Below are 14,147 nucleotides of genomic sequence, written 5' to 3' on the forward strand. Positions count from 1 at the left end.
CCACCAGTTCCTCCCACTGGCATGACTGGGAGCCATGCCAGGTGCTCCCGGCCTCGCAAGCGGGGCCGGGGATTTTCACCCGCTGGCAGGATCGCTGCAGTAAAACCAGGAGGGCGTTTCAGGGGGAGGGTTTAGTGTTCTCGTCCTCCCCCTGTGACACTGGCGCTGCTCTCACACCGCCCCTGCCCACCCTTGGCCCTGGCACAGCCCCAGTGTCCGGCCCCACGGACCACGTGCCCAGCCGGCCACCCCTGCCTGTGATGAGTTTGTGCAGCCTCAGCCCCCAGGGGAGGTGTTTGGGGAGTGCTGGCGTTGGGACCCCTTGGCCACGGGGAGGAGAAGGGGGTCACCGCCGCCACATCGGAGGTGGAAAGCCGAACTCAGGAAGCCTCAGCCCATGTCCCTGCAGCCACCGGGGCCATCGGCAAGAGTTGTCACCCTCCCTCACGCTGGCAGCGGGGCAGCACCTTCACACCTGTGGGGATGGGGACAACGTGCCCCCAAGTCCTGCTCTGGCAGCGCCTGTGCCTGGCAGCTCCCGGCCGCCTCAGCCACGCCGCGCCTGCCTGCAGCACGCTCAGAACATCGCCAGAGCCGTCACCGGTTTAAAAATAGCGTCTCAGCAGAGTGCAACCACGTTCCCTAAAAGCCATGTGGTTCGAGTTAGAGGATTAATTGGAAATGCTTATTTTGATTTGCAAAGTGATTGGATTTTTCCAGGGCATTTTGAAAGGAAAAAAGTCTGAATTTAATTATCACTATTCCAAAAAGCACCATGGGACCGAGTGTTTGAGGCCGTCTCATGTTTGCTTCACACCCCTCTCCAAAATGCAGGCAGGCCGCGGGGGACGCGGCGGGGACGCGGCGGAGATGCCTGGCTGCACCCCGCACCCGCTGTCAGGCCCGTCCCTGGCTCCCGGTGGAGGCCGAGGGGCTGGGGCCGTGCGTCACGCCGGCCGCTGCTGGTCCCGAGGGAGCAAGCACCACCGGCACCCGCCAACCAGCCCGCGACATGCGGCACCACGTGCCCCAGCGTGGCTCGGGCAGGACAAGAGCTCGGGGGAACCATGTCAGCACAGGCCGGGCCCGGTTTTGGAAGGGTTTTCTTTCACCAAGTCGCTTTGTTTTTACCAAAATGGATTTTCAGCAGTAATTGCCTTTTTTTTTTTTTTTCTCAGGGAAAACATCATTTTCAATTACATTTCTCTGGGTTTCCATTGAAAAATGAAAAGCAAATGCTCTTGCACGCTGGCAAAACGTGGAAAAATGTCTAGGAATATTTTTGTCCAAATGAAAACAGTTTCAGTTCTTTTTCGAGATCTCTTTTTTCCTGAAAAGAAACCACAGTTGCCTTCCCAGTTATTCTAGTCGGACTGGTTTCGAGACAGTCTTCCCAGTTCAGAGGCTGGAGCTGGGTTTATGGTGCTACGGGGCAGGCGGTGTGGGGCTCCCCAGCGGCCTCAAACTGGTGCCGCCATGACACTTTCCACCGCCGTTAGAAAGATGGGGCAGGAGCGGGGTGAGACCTGCCCGCAGCCAGCCCAGCCCTGCACAGGGATGCTGGCAGGTCTGGGGAGCACTGGGCTGGAAAGACCCAGCCCCATGGCCAGGGATGCTCCATGCAGGAGGTTGGGGCTGGCGGGGGCCCTCCCCAGGGTTTTGGGGCTGTAACCCAAAGCCCACATTTATGGGACAATTTGGGACCCAGGCATTGCACCGCGCTCCCCCAAGCCCTGCTCCCATCTCAGAGTCGGACACGGGTGCAGCGCAGGGGTGCCTGGGGACTCCTCCATCAGCTTCCTTGCGTGCCGACAAGCTATCATGGTGGGGAATCGCTGCCCCAGCCCCGCTTTTTGCAGTCGGTTTGATTTTCCTGTTCATTTGTGCCCTCCGCACAGGAAGCAGCAGCCAGGCGCTGAGGGGAGGTAACAGACGGATCCGGTGTATTCGGGGTTCTTCTGCAACCACGGCGGCGGACGAGCCTGCGCGGAGGGCTGGGATGTGGGACGCAGCTTCGCATGGTGCCCGGCCGCAGCAAAGCACCCACAGGGACCTGCTCCCAGCCAAAGAAACCCTGAATTCAGGGTGTCTCCATCCCTCGAAAACACCCTTTATTTGGAGGCTCTTTCTGCTTCTGAGCCCCCCAGGCAGGTCTGGGCCTCGGAGACGGGTCAGGATGGAGGGGACAGGCGGATGCAGGATGGCCCCGCGGCGAGGAGGCTATGGCTGCAGGAGCCATTGGCTCTGCACGTACCAAAGTCCTGCCAGGCCAGAGGCAGGGAAATACAAAAATCAATGTTAAACATTATCACTGGGCTGAGATTTGGCTCGGCTTCCCAGCCCGTGACGCTGCCTTCCCCCTCCTTCGCGCTCCGGGCGTACAGCCAGGATGCCCGGGCAGGTGGGGAGTGCCAGCGCGGGCATTTCGGTGAGCGGCTGCAGGTCTCGTCTCGGTTCCGTGCCACAGTTTCCCTGCCTGTATGCTGGGGCTGGGTGCCCTCTTCACTGCTCCCCCGATGCTCTACCTCAGTGATGCTGCTGTAATGGTGCTTGCCCATGCAGCACCCCACGTCCCATGGGCAAAGCGCCAAGCTGAGAGTGGGTGCAAGATCCCATGTCTCTGCCATGGCGACCGCCCTCACCCCAAAAGGCACAAAAATGTTGGTTTAAAAAGATTCAGGATCCAGCAGGAAAATCCTCCCCCGTGGGTTTGATCTGCTCCCACTGCCATTGACGGCTAAAAGCCAGCATGGAGCCATGCCTCAGTTTCCCCACTCGTAACACAGGGGGAGCAGACATTTCTCCTGCGGCTCCACGGGAATGGGACAGCAGGGACAGATTCTGCCTTCGGCCCCAGCAGGCAGCCCAGGGTGGGAACTACAGAGCTCCTTCTTAACCCCAAAACAGCCGGAGGCTTGGGCTCAACCCCAAGGCAGCTCTTGGGGAGCAGCAGCCGGGAGGCTTCAGCTCTGCTTAGGCAGGAGGGAGCCGGGAGCTGCTGAGGAGGGAGCCGGGAGCTGCTGGGGAGGGAGAAGAAACGGACCCAGTGCTGACAGCCAGCAAGAGGGTGTTTGCTGGTGCGGCTCACGTGGCTCCCGCCACATATTTACACACCAGAGCAAGCCAGCCCTGGTGACAAACACGGTGCCACTTGGGTAAACACAGCCCCTCCGAGGAGATGCATCCATGGCCACTGTAGGAAGAGACCCAAGAAACAAAAAAAAGGCAAAAAAGAGGAAAAAAACGGGGAAAAAGGCAAAAAAGGCAAAAAAAAAAAGGAAAAAAAGGCCAAAAAAAGCCAAGCAATTGCCTTAAAAAAATATTTTTTCCCCTCGCTTGCTGCAAAGTGGGCTGGGAGAAACGCTAGGAGCTGAACGCCCTGTTTTCTGTGCTTCCTATTAAAAAAAAAAGCAACAACCACCAGCCCAAAGCGGGGATACAAAGTCCACTTGTCACCCGCCGGTTGCACCCTCCCACCCTGCGGCGGCAGCTGGGTGCTCGCGCGGGACTGCCGGCACACAATAGCGGCTGTTGTTGCCGGAGCCGGGAGCTGGCTGGGTTTCAGGGCCGGGCAGAGCATGTGCCGGCGGCCGAGGGCTGGCGTCACTGGTGTTAACTCTCCAGGCCCTGCTCCGAGCCCCCCATGTGCAAAACAGGGAGGGAACTGGCCGCCGAATCCCCCCTCCCTGGCACGGTTGCGGGTTGGGGAAACTGAGGCACAGGTGCCTTCGCCTGGGCAAGGTGTCAAAGCGGACGGGCTCGACCCTCCGGAGCCTGTGAACACGCCGCCCCCAGCCCCTCCTCCTGCAATAATTTCGGGTCTACGAGGCCAGTCTAGACCAGGACAGTGAAACATCATCCCCCCACCATGCCCCTTCCCCATGACTATCCAAGGCCCCCGCTTGCTGCCCTCTCTGCCCCGCAGAGAGGTGCCTGGCCCCCGGCAACGCTCGCTGACGCCATGTGGCCGAACGGCACCCGCTGCACGACGGGGTGCTGCCAAAATGCAGCGTGGTTGGCGCTTCCTCTGGGGCGATGCCCACGCCTCGGGGGGACTGTCAAGGCAGCCCCCCCAGGCAGGCAGCACCCACGCGTCCCCCGGGTGCCACCGCATCCCCCGGAGAGCCTCTGGCAGGTAGCACAGCATCCCTCGGTGCCTGCTCCACGTGCCTGGGGTGGTCGACACCTGGGATGCCGGCCGGCCCGCAGGCCGGGACACCGTGGTGCGGGTGCTACGCCGGCACCGGGTGCCCCCTGCCACCACCCCAACCTCCCGCTCGCTCCCCTGGGATGCTGCAGAGGGGGCGACCCTGGCAAAACACCGCAGCCGGCCAGGCCGGTGCTTTCCCATCTGCCGGTGCGGCTTGATGCCCTGTGCCGAACGCTCTGGGCAGCGTGCCCCTCGCCGAGCCCCGTGCCCGGCGAGCGCAGCTGCAGGCGGTGCTGCCGCCTCCGTGCCCGGTGAGCACGGCCCCAGCGCCAGCGGCTCACACAACTGCCGCAACCACAAAAGCCATTTTTTCCTCCCCGCTCGGCCGAGCTGCCCGGTCCCGCTAATAAAAAAAATAATAAGGACATGGAAAATTCTATAATATCCCTTTCCAGCTTCTTGGATTTGGCTTTCGCTAATTCAAAGCAGACCCCGGAGGGGGGCGGGGGGAGTCAAATCAAACCAGAATCACGGCACGGAAAGCCAGTTTTCACAAAAAAACCCAAGCCAGCAACCCCAACATTTGAATGCAGCAGGGAAGAAAAAAAAAGTTTAATGTGTGCTTAAAAACAAACGAGCAGTGGTATCATTTTTAATTAGGAGCCTATTTTCAAAGCCCTTATTACTTACAGTACGCTCAGCATCCGAGTAATTTTCCTCTCTCGTAAAATCGTGGCAGGGGAAGGGGGAAAGCGAGCCCTTTGTGCGGCCGGAGAGCTTTGCGAGGCGAATATTCATGCCAATTTGTCTGCAGTAATTGGTTTAGCTATAGACGTAGGCTGGCAATTGATTATGTGAGTTGCTAAACTTTTCCCGGAGAAGGGACCCTTCGCCCGATATTACTTTTGCACATGCCTCCGGTTCGCATTGCTTCAGGACGCGTCTCTGTGCACCGGCACAACTGGAAGCTCGTTCTGGAAAACTAATATAATTCTTTGCCGTTCCCTTCAAACTTTCTTCTTGCAAATTCCAGCCCAGTTTTCTCCTCTGGCAAACAAAACCCTCGGAGAAACCATTTCCTACTGTGGCAAACGCCATGTCCAAAGGGCCGCTGGAGCGGCCGGGGCCGGCGCTGGGCTCCCGCTGCAGCGTGGCGGGCACGAGGGCTGTGCCGGAGGAGCGAACCCCCACACCCGGGCCTGGTGTCAAACCGGAGCAACTGGGCAATGGCGATTTTCCATGGCTGCCACCAGGGCGTTTGGCCCCCAGTATCGCTCTGGAGCCCCGGTCCCCGTTATTATGTGCGCCGAGAGAACGGGGGCTCGGGGCCGGGCACGGCCTCCCCGCTGCGGCGAGGCGGCGGCGCTGGAGCCGGCGGTGGGAGCAGGTAGCTCGTTACCTCCCCGCGCTTCTGTTTGCTTTGGCAACTGATTAAAATTCCACCATGATTCCTCCCCCTCCCGCTCGGGCTCCAAAATGCCATCACCGGCTGCTTTTGTCCTCTCCAGGCCCTGGCAGCTCCCGGGGACTGAACCCCCCAGGGGACAGGGGTGCCAGCGGGGTACGGGGGGGTGCAGAGCCCTGACGTGCTCACCACACCCACTGCCAGCCACTTTCACTTTCTGCTCCCCAAATCCGGTGCGAGGCTTCCCTGCTCCTCTGACCTCCCCCCCCAGCAAAGCTAGACTCGGGGGGTTTTTTGTCCTCTCCCCACCCTTGGGTGCCACTCCCATTGGCACAGGGGTGTTTTGGGGGGCCCCCCCCCCGGCATCGGGGTGCTGCTGGGTGCAGCGCAGCGACGGCACCTGCCTGCGGCGTGCCAGCGCAGAGCCACACCGCCGTGCCGAGGAAGCCGTTGGGGTCATGGCACCGAGATGCTCCCGCTCCCAAAGCCGAGCTTTCCCCTGCTGCCGGGGCCAAGGGGCGTCCGCAGCAGTTTGGTGGCTCTGCCGAGCGAGCGGCGCAGGGACGATGGCAGGAGCCCCCGCCTGCCCGCTCCATCTGCAGGGAGGGGAAAAAAAGCAAATCTGGATGCACTCGCACCAAACAAAGAGACGGGGCCATATTTCTCCCCATTCCTCCCACTCCAGAAATTTCCCCAAATTCCCCAACAGACATGACAAAGCAGCCCTAGGAGAGTGGCCCGCACTTGATTTATTTCTTTTTGTGAAAAAAAAAAAAAAATCAAGTGAGGAAACATTTCCTGGTTGCATTTGGGGTTTGGTTGTTGGTTGTTTTTTTTTTAACGAGTGAAATTTCGGCATTTGCAAGAGTTCCCAGCGCCTCCATCCACACGTGTCTGCAAAAACCCCGACGGGGCTTTGCCCTGCCCGAGCTCCCGGCTCGGGGAGGGCAGCAGCACGCGGGTGGATTTGAAGTTGTTTGGCAGCGGCAAGGCTGGCACACACGGGGAAAAGGCAAAACCCCCTCTCTTTTGATGTAAAGAAACAAGTTTTAGGGTCAGTTCGGGGGAGATTGGCCCTGGTGAGGTTGGGCTTCCCGATGCAAAGCAGCACAGAAGCTGGGGAAAGGGTTGCAAAGGGGCTTTCTCACCGGCCGAGGCTCTTCGAGGGCTGGTTTCCAACATAATCCGGGGGGAAGAGGTGATGTTTGAGCTGATGGTAAAAAATACAGAGGGGGGGGGGAAATTGGGGATCTATATTTATTTTTTTTACATCTAACCTGCAGCCAAAAACAACAAAAAGAGCCAAAGGAAAAATCCTAAAAAACCTTGAAATTCCTGCAGAATAATTCACTGAAATCTGCTAGCAATTTTTAAACTTAAATCTCCCCCCTTGTCAGCAACAATTTCACCAGCTAAAAACCTGCTTTATAAAGAAAGAGAAAAGAAAAAAAAAATCTTTTTTCATTGCACGTTTTGGCTTTGAATTGAGCCGGGCCAGACCTCTGCCTGTTTGGGACCCAGGCCAAGAGCCATATGCAGGAATAAAGTAAATAAAATTCTGGTCAAAACCAGAATATTCTCCTTAAAAGTTACTTTAAAAGCAAAGGCAGCAACAAAACTGTCCCAACGTGGGTTATTTCCCTTTCTCTCCCTCTTTCGGCAAGGGACACGGCTCAGCGGTGCTGGCAGTCCCAAACGCTGCACCCAGCAGAATGGGACCTTTGAAAAAACCCTGAAAAAAAAATGCTAGAAATGAGCCCAAGAAAAAGGCTAATGAGGCTGGGAGATATTTTCCCGTGGCGATGGGGGGGTTACCCAGCCCTGCGCTGCTCCACGGGTATCTGCACCCCCTTGGCTGAGCCCAAAAGTTGGCATCGAGGTGTCTTAGCAGCACAAATCAACCATGAAATGCCCTTTAGAAATAAAATCCAGCTTTGAGGAGGGGGCAAGCACGGCTGTCTCGGCCGCCGGGGCCGTGCCAGGGGCTCGGGTAGTGGCCGGCCGGCCGGTGGCCGTTTGGGTTGGTACCGGCCTGGGGTTCTTGCCTACGGGTTCCTGGTCCGGTGGGGGCCACGGGGCAGTTGGGGAACAGTCTGAGCCCGCCGGCGTGGGATTTCACCAGCTTCTTGCAGCAGCAAATTTGGGAGGGGGGGAGCAAATTTCCACTTGTTCCCAGCACTGATTTTATAGTCGGGTGGTCAGGAGCCTGCAAACGGGCTGGGATATAAACCCGAGGAATGAAACAAAGGGCCTGATCCAGCTCTCCGTCTCCATGCCAAAAAATAGGAGTAACTCAGCTTCAACCCCCCGAGTTCAATCCTCGCAAAAACCCATTAGGAGAAACAGAACTGGACCCCAAATCCCCCCTCCCTTTTGTTTTTTTTTTATTTGAGGCAGCAGGAATGACCTACACAGGAAAATTAAATTGGGTTTGGATTTCTCCCCCCTCGGAATGCTGTTTACAGGCAGCCTGGAGACAAAAAAAAAAAAAAAAAAAAGGATTATTGTATTTTTAGCGTTTTTCTGCCTGGGGTTTACACTGGGAATTGGGGTTGAGGCTGGGGTGGCTGCAGGGAACTGGGGCTGGCTGGGACGAGCAGGACGGGTTGGCAGCGGGGTCCGGCAGCGGCTCCCCAGCCCCGTGGCCAGCGCAGCCTGCCTGCACCCCCGGGCCTGAGTAAACCCCCCCTGCAGCAGGGTTGTCAGGATCAGGGCCGCGGCCGGCCAGGATGCCTTTTGCCCTGCCTCCGGCCCCAACAGCGGCAGGGTACAGGTGCCACTTGCTGCACCGAGATTATTTGAAGCCTGGGTCATCGCTATTACGGTTTGTGCAGGATCGGTCCCCGGACCCCTCGCTGAGATAGGAGAAATGGGATTAATTCGAGGGGACACAACGCGTGCCCGTCGACCGTTGGAAACCCACGAGGGTGTCTCAGAGACGAGGCCGGTAGCCCTTCAGCCCCAGCTTTGAATCATCCAGGAAATACTTGAAGAGCATTGCAAAAATTAGTAAGGCAGAACCCCCTTCCCACCATCCCGCATCCCAGGCCCTCGCAGAAGTGAAAATAAAAAAACCCAACCCTGCTTTCCTCCCCCCCGCCACCATCCCATCAGCCCCCTTTATTCCTTCTCGCCCGCTCGGCGCTGGGCTCGGCAGCCTGGCACCGCCAGCCTGGCACCGCCGGGCAATCTCCCACGGCACCGAGGTTGAAGCCGAACATTCCGCGTCCTCCCCAAAACGCGAGGAGCCGGGAGAGCCGAGGAATCGCCGCAGCAAAATAAAGCGCTGGCAGGAGGGAGGGGAGCTGCCAAGCGGGCACCAACGGCAGCCTTGGAAGCGGTTAAAAATTGGCAAATTCTTCCCCGGGTTTATTTTTGCGCCGTATCTCACCCGGTGTCAGGCAGAAAATGAAAACTGTATTCTGCGAGCAAAGTTACCGCTGAGTTTACATTCCTCAAGGCTTATGGAGCTGGGACGAGGCGAGTGAACTGCTCATTTCAGCCAGGAGCCTTTTTTTTCGGCTTTAAAACAGGGAAGTGGCTTTTTTGGGGGGGAGCAGATGGTGATTAAAAAAAACAAAAAAGTTCCAGAGCTTGTAAATATAAAGAATTTTTTTTTTTTTGATAGAAAGCTGGAACAAAATTAGATCTCATTTCCATAAGGCCGATCGCTGTACTTCGGTGCCTGACAAACAACTTGAACGGCAGTAAAATATACCCTGTGAATGCACAAATTATGCCGCGTAACGTCCAGTATTTTGGTATGCACACGGTGGGTCTAGCAGGCAAAGGGGATACAGGGATGGATAAAATAAACCTCTAGTGTATACAAAATCCCTGTTAAAATTGAACTGATCCCTTGTAAAAATGATCAGGGCTCACCAAGTCCCCCCAAAAAATAGAAAAGAAGGAGAAAATGACGAAATAAAAACTAGAGGAATGTCAGGGTAGCTTCCTTTAATTTTATTTTAAAAATATATAATAAATTATTTAGCATATTATTTATCACGCTGAAATCATTTGAGCACAAGACAGACGTATGTTCCTGTTTGTTCAAGACTACGGAGCGTGCCTAAAAATACAGACGTACAGTGCACGCTTCGCCCCTTAATAAACTGGGGAAAAAAAAAAAAATCTAATTTCTGTTGCCTTCCTATAGAAAAATATGGTTATTTGGAAGGATTAAAAGATTAAAGGATTACTCGATAACAACGGTTAAAAATACAGGTCCAGACACAAAAGGGGTCGACTGAAATGAAGGGAAACACTCTCCCCAAAGCGCCCTGCTCCTCTCCCGGACCAAACCCGGCTCCCCCGGTCGCTGCCAACTTTCCGACCGGGACCGGGGTGGGGGGGTGTGGGGGGGCAAACCCCCAGGCCCCCCCCCCCGCCCCACTGCACCGGCTGTAAAGCAGCCTGTGGCTTTAAGAGAGACCCGGGGGGGGGATCCTGGGGGGGGGCACAAAGAGTATGGGGGGGGTGAGGGTGCTGAGGGGGCACAAGGGGAATGGGGGGGGACAGGGATGGGGCACCCTGGAGGGGATGGGGGGCGGGGATGGAGGATGCTCGGGGGGGGTGGGCCGGAGTCTGGGGGGGACGCGGATGGGGGTGTCCCCGGGGCAGGGGTGGGGGTGTCTGCAGGCCGGGGATGGGGGTGACGGGGGAATGTCCGTAGAACGGGGCGGGGGGAGAATGTCCGTGGGGCCGGGGGGTGTGCGTTGGGGGGGGGGGAGGTGGCCGTGGGCCGGGGATGGGGGTGAGCAGCGGGTCTCCGCGGAGCGGGGCCGGGGGTGTGCGGGGCCGGGGGTGTGCGGGACCGGGGGGGGGGGGAAGCCGGGGGATGCCCGTGGGCGGGGGCCGGGGCTGCACGCCGTGGCGCCCGGTGCAGGGGCGGGCGGCCGGGCCCGGCGCTGCCCGCGGCTCCTCCCCGCTCTGCGGTAGCTCCGCACCGGGGCCGCGCCCCCCCCATCCATCCCTCCCTTCCTCCTCCCCCCCCCCCCCCCACGCCGGGCAGGGCCGGGGGGGCGGCCCCGCGCCTCCCTCCGCAGCCAGCCGGCCCCGGGGGGGCCGCGCCGCAGCCCCCGCCACCTACCAGCACCATCCGGGGGCCGCCGTTGCGCTGCAGGGCGAGCGGGGCCGGAGCCTTCCTCCTCCTCCTCCTCCTCCTCCTCCCTCCCCGCCCCCGCACCGGGAGCGTCCCCTCCGCAGCGCCGCCGGTGCCCCGGGCGAGGGGAGGAGGCAGAGGAGGAGGAGGAGGAGGAGGCGGAGGCGGCGCAGCGGGAGGAGGCGGCGGTGGGGCCGGGGCGCTGCGGGCTGCGAGGAGGAGCCGTGCCCGGCCGGAGTTGGGCTTCGCTGGGGGGGGGGGGGCGGGGGGATGCCAGCTTTGCTTTTCCATAGGCGCAGCCCGGCCCTCAGCCGGCCCTCGGCCCGTTTTTTTGGTTTTTTTTTTTTCGTTTTTTGGTGTGTTTTTTTTTTAATTTTTAAAAAATAGGGTGGGTTTTTTTTTCCTGCCTTCCAAAAATAACCCCCGCCCCCCCCCACACACACCCCCCCCAGCCCCGCCACCCCCGCGGCGCACGAGGCCGGGCTGGGCGCGGGCACCGCGCTCCCGCCGCCGCCGCCGCCGCCTCCCGCAGCCGCCCCGGAACTCGCCGCCGGCGGGCGCCGGCCCGGCCCATGGCCCGCGGCGCGGAGCCCGGCCCAGCCCGGCCCCCGAGGCGCTGAGGCCGGAGCATGGCCCCCGGGAGCCAGACGGAGCCGGGGAGAGGGTGACCGCCCGCCGAGGACACGTTGCCGGTGGCCTTGGGGGGGGGGCTTTTATTATTATTATTAATTATTGGGGGTTTTCGGTTTTTTAATTCTTTTGGGGGGCACCGGTTTTTTCCTCCTCCTTCGGCTCGGTGGAAAACACACGTTTTAGAACAAAATACCAAAAAGCCCACCCTCTTTGCTTTGCTTTTCGCAGCAACTTGGAAGCCCGTTAATTGCACTTGGCTATGGTAGGTCCCACGACACTTTCATTTTCTCTTCTACTTTCCTCTTCCCCCCCCTCCCCCTTCCACCCGTGTGCGTGTGTTTGCGTGTACCCCCCACCAGCAGAAGTTAGCTGCCGGGGAGGGGGCGGCGGGGCCGGGGTGCTGCCGGCAGCGGAGTTTAATAGGGTGCCCGGGGCGGGGGGGGGGGGGTAGGGAGGGTGGCGGGGGCGGGAGGGGAGGGGGTGCCGGGGTGGCGGAGGGAAGTTGCCGCCGTCTCTCCTCCCCCTGCCCACCCCTTCCCCGCGGTATAAGGGGGGGGGGGTGCGGAGGCGGGAGCCGCCCGGCGGGGAGGTCGCGGCGCGGGGGGAGCCTCCGCAGCCCGCGGAGGGCTGGATGGAGCTGAAAATGGCCGCTAAAAAAAGGGGCGGAGAGGCTGCCAGCCGCACCGACTTGAACTTGGAAGTGACGCCCGGGAGGGTCGCGCTCAAGTCCGCGCCGCGCTGCGCGGGGCCGCCCCCGGGGGGGGGTGGGTGTACGGAGGGGGGGTGTCAAAAAAAAATGCTACCGTCCTCGATGCAAGAATAAAAACAACCCCCGTTCTCCTCGCCGTGCTGGGCTGCTCCTGCTTTCGCCTCCTGCCAGGCCACGGGGGGGGGAAGCGCAGCGCCGCGGCTTCCCCCCCCCCCCCCGGGGTAGCGGGTCCGGCCGAGCGAAGTTTGCGCGGAGCCGCCGCATCCCGCGGGAGCGGGGCTGCCTCCGGGGGTGCGCTGAATGCTGGGGGGGGGGGGTAAACCCCAACGCCCCGGGCGGAGAGCGTCCTCCGGGGGCCGGCAAAAGTTGGGAGCGAAAAGCGGTGATGCGGGGGGGGGACCCTGGCAGGGTGGACCCCCCCCTCTCCTTCTTGTGGGGGGGGGAGTCGAGGCAGGGCTGGGGCCGCGGGCCCTGCCCGCGTGTCAGGCCACTGCAGGCAGCAATTCAAGAGCCCGGAGATGCGAATCTGAAGGGAGGTGCGAGCGGGGCTAAAGAAATCGCCAGCCCCGGGAGGCTGCCGCCCGCCATCCTGCAGGGCTGAAACTCACTTTCACAATTAGGAGCCGGGGATTCCCTTTGTTTTTCTGTACGTGGCTCTCGCCCTCGCTCGCTCTCTAATTAGGTTTTATTAAAGCCTGCAGAATTGGTTGGTGGCGGTGGTGTTTCTGTAGTGAGAACTTGCGGTTTGGAGTTTGCCGGGCGCAGGGCTCCGCTTTTTCTTTTTTTTTTTTTTTTCTTTTTTTTTCTTGCTCTTTCTCTCTTTGTGCGCTCGGGCGGGGGGACGCGGGGCCGCCCCTGGCGCTTCCCACTCCCCCCCGCAGCACCGGGGAAAAAGCGTCGAGGTGCTGCCGGTCGTTAAAAGTGGGGGGGGGGGGGGGGGGGGAGGAGAAGAACAAGCGGCTCTCCGCGGGGTGAGCGGGAATGCGGCGGGAGGGAGTGCGGGGCTGGCGGGGCGCCCCCCCCCCCCAACCTGGGGAACGGGCTGCGGGGGGCATCCCCCCCCCTCTGTCGGGGCAGCGTCTCCCGGGGTCGCTGCCCAGAAGTTGCACATGAATCTGCAGGTTTTTTTTTTCTTTCCTCTCCCCTCGCCGTATTGGTTCCGTTTATTAAAGAAAAAAAAAATTAAAAAAAACCAAAAGAGCAAAAAAATGAGCGAGTTCCCCCGGCACTGCCCGGCCCGGGCAGGGCCGCCGGGGCACGGGGGGACTCGCCGCCCCGCGTGGGGGGGCGGCCCGTCCCTCCCTCCCCCCCCCCCGCCCGCTCGCCCCTGCCCCGCAGCGCCTCGGCCCTGCGAGCCAAAGGGGGTTCCTACATCTTTAAATGGGATGTAATATTTTGGGATGGGCTTTTTTCATAACGTCACTTCATTCCTCGCTCCTTTTTTTTTTTCTTCTTTTTTTTTTTTTTTCATTTTCTCATTCTTTCTTTCCTCCCTCTCTCCGCTGCCCGTGTCTCGGATGGAGCCGCTTCCCCTCTAACTTCCCTGCTGCCCGCCGCCCCTGCCTGCAGGCTGGGTGCGGACCCCCCCGACCACCCCCCCCCGGACGAAGATGAGCCTTTTGCCTCTTTAAAACGCCCCCCCCAACCTCTAAACAAACAACAACAACAACAAAAAAAAGCGCTTTATTTTCCGGGGGGGGAAATTTTGCTTTTTATTTTTAATTTTTTGGGGGGGGGTGGAAGTTGGACCCTTTTTATTTCCTCCTCGGCCCCCCCCTCCCGCGGGGCCGCCCCCCTCTGCCCGGCCGCCCCCCCCCGGGCCCCGCAGAGCCGCTCCGGAGGAGAGAGAGAGAAAAAACGCCCGGACTGCTCCAGCCTCCGAAATGACTCAGTAACTTTTACGCCTCGAGTCTCAGCCCTGCAATTAGCCACTTTCCCAGCGCGGCTCGGGATGTATTCGTCTCCTCTCTGCCTGACCCAGGTAACCGGCCCCCCCCGCGTCCCCTCCCAATTTTTCCCCCTTCGCCGCAACAGACTTTTACAGTTGCAATGCAAAAAAAAAAAAAAAAAAAAAAGGGAGAAAAAAAAAGCAACCTCCCCCCCCCCCCCGATAAAAATAGTCATAACAGGGAAAGGGCGGGTTGGG

At 59.7% G+C, this 14,147-nt stretch overlaps 2 protein-coding genes across 7 annotated transcripts in view; one reads left to right on the forward strand and one right to left on the reverse strand.

Moving 5' to 3' along the window:
• Positions 1 to 4,637: 4,637 nt before the first annotated feature.
• On the reverse strand, positions 4,638 to 10,975 carry LOC128148369 (WAS/WASL-interacting protein family member 3-like). 2 transcript variants are annotated; one of them, XM_052802119.1, is made up of 4 exons: positions 10,648 to 10,975; positions 7,967 to 8,025; positions 6,704 to 6,765; positions 4,639 to 6,151 (listed from the first exon to the last, which is right to left on the reverse strand). In XM_052802119.1, exons 1-4 carry the CDS (start codon positions 10,948 to 10,950, stop codon positions 6,012 to 6,014), a joined length of 564 nt encoding a protein of 187 aa, XP_052658079.1. In that variant the 5' UTR covers positions 10,951 to 10,975; the 3' UTR covers positions 4,639 to 6,011. The 2 variants fall into 2 exon arrangements, with proteins under 2 accessions (XP_052658078.1, XP_052658079.1); XM_052802118.1 differs by lacking the exon at positions 7,967 to 8,025 and having other exon boundaries at positions 4,638 to 6,151.
• Positions 10,976 to 11,399: 424 nt separating this feature from the next.
• The window catches only part of NFIC (nuclear factor I C), a 45,187-nt gene continuing 42,439 nt past the window's right edge, over positions 11,400 to 14,147 (forward strand). For 3 of the 5 annotated variants that reach the window (XM_052802113.1, XM_052802116.1, XM_052802117.1), the window contains exon 1: positions 13,485 to 13,982. In XM_052802113.1, the coding sequence (XP_052658073.1) occupies positions 13,953 to 13,982 (30 nt within the window). In that variant the 5' untranslated portion in view covers positions 13,485 to 13,952. Of the gene's footprint in view, positions 11,555 to 13,483; positions 13,983 to 14,147 lie in introns of those variants that run through there. The other 2 variants (XM_052802114.1, XM_052802115.1) reach the window with 2 other exon arrangements.

This window comes from Harpia harpyja, chromosome 11 (genome assembly GCF_026419915.1).
Source record: "Harpia harpyja isolate bHarHar1 chromosome 11, bHarHar1 primary haplotype, whole genome shotgun sequence".
Lineage (NCBI taxonomy): Eukaryota > Metazoa > Chordata > Aves > Accipitriformes > Accipitridae > Harpia > Harpia harpyja.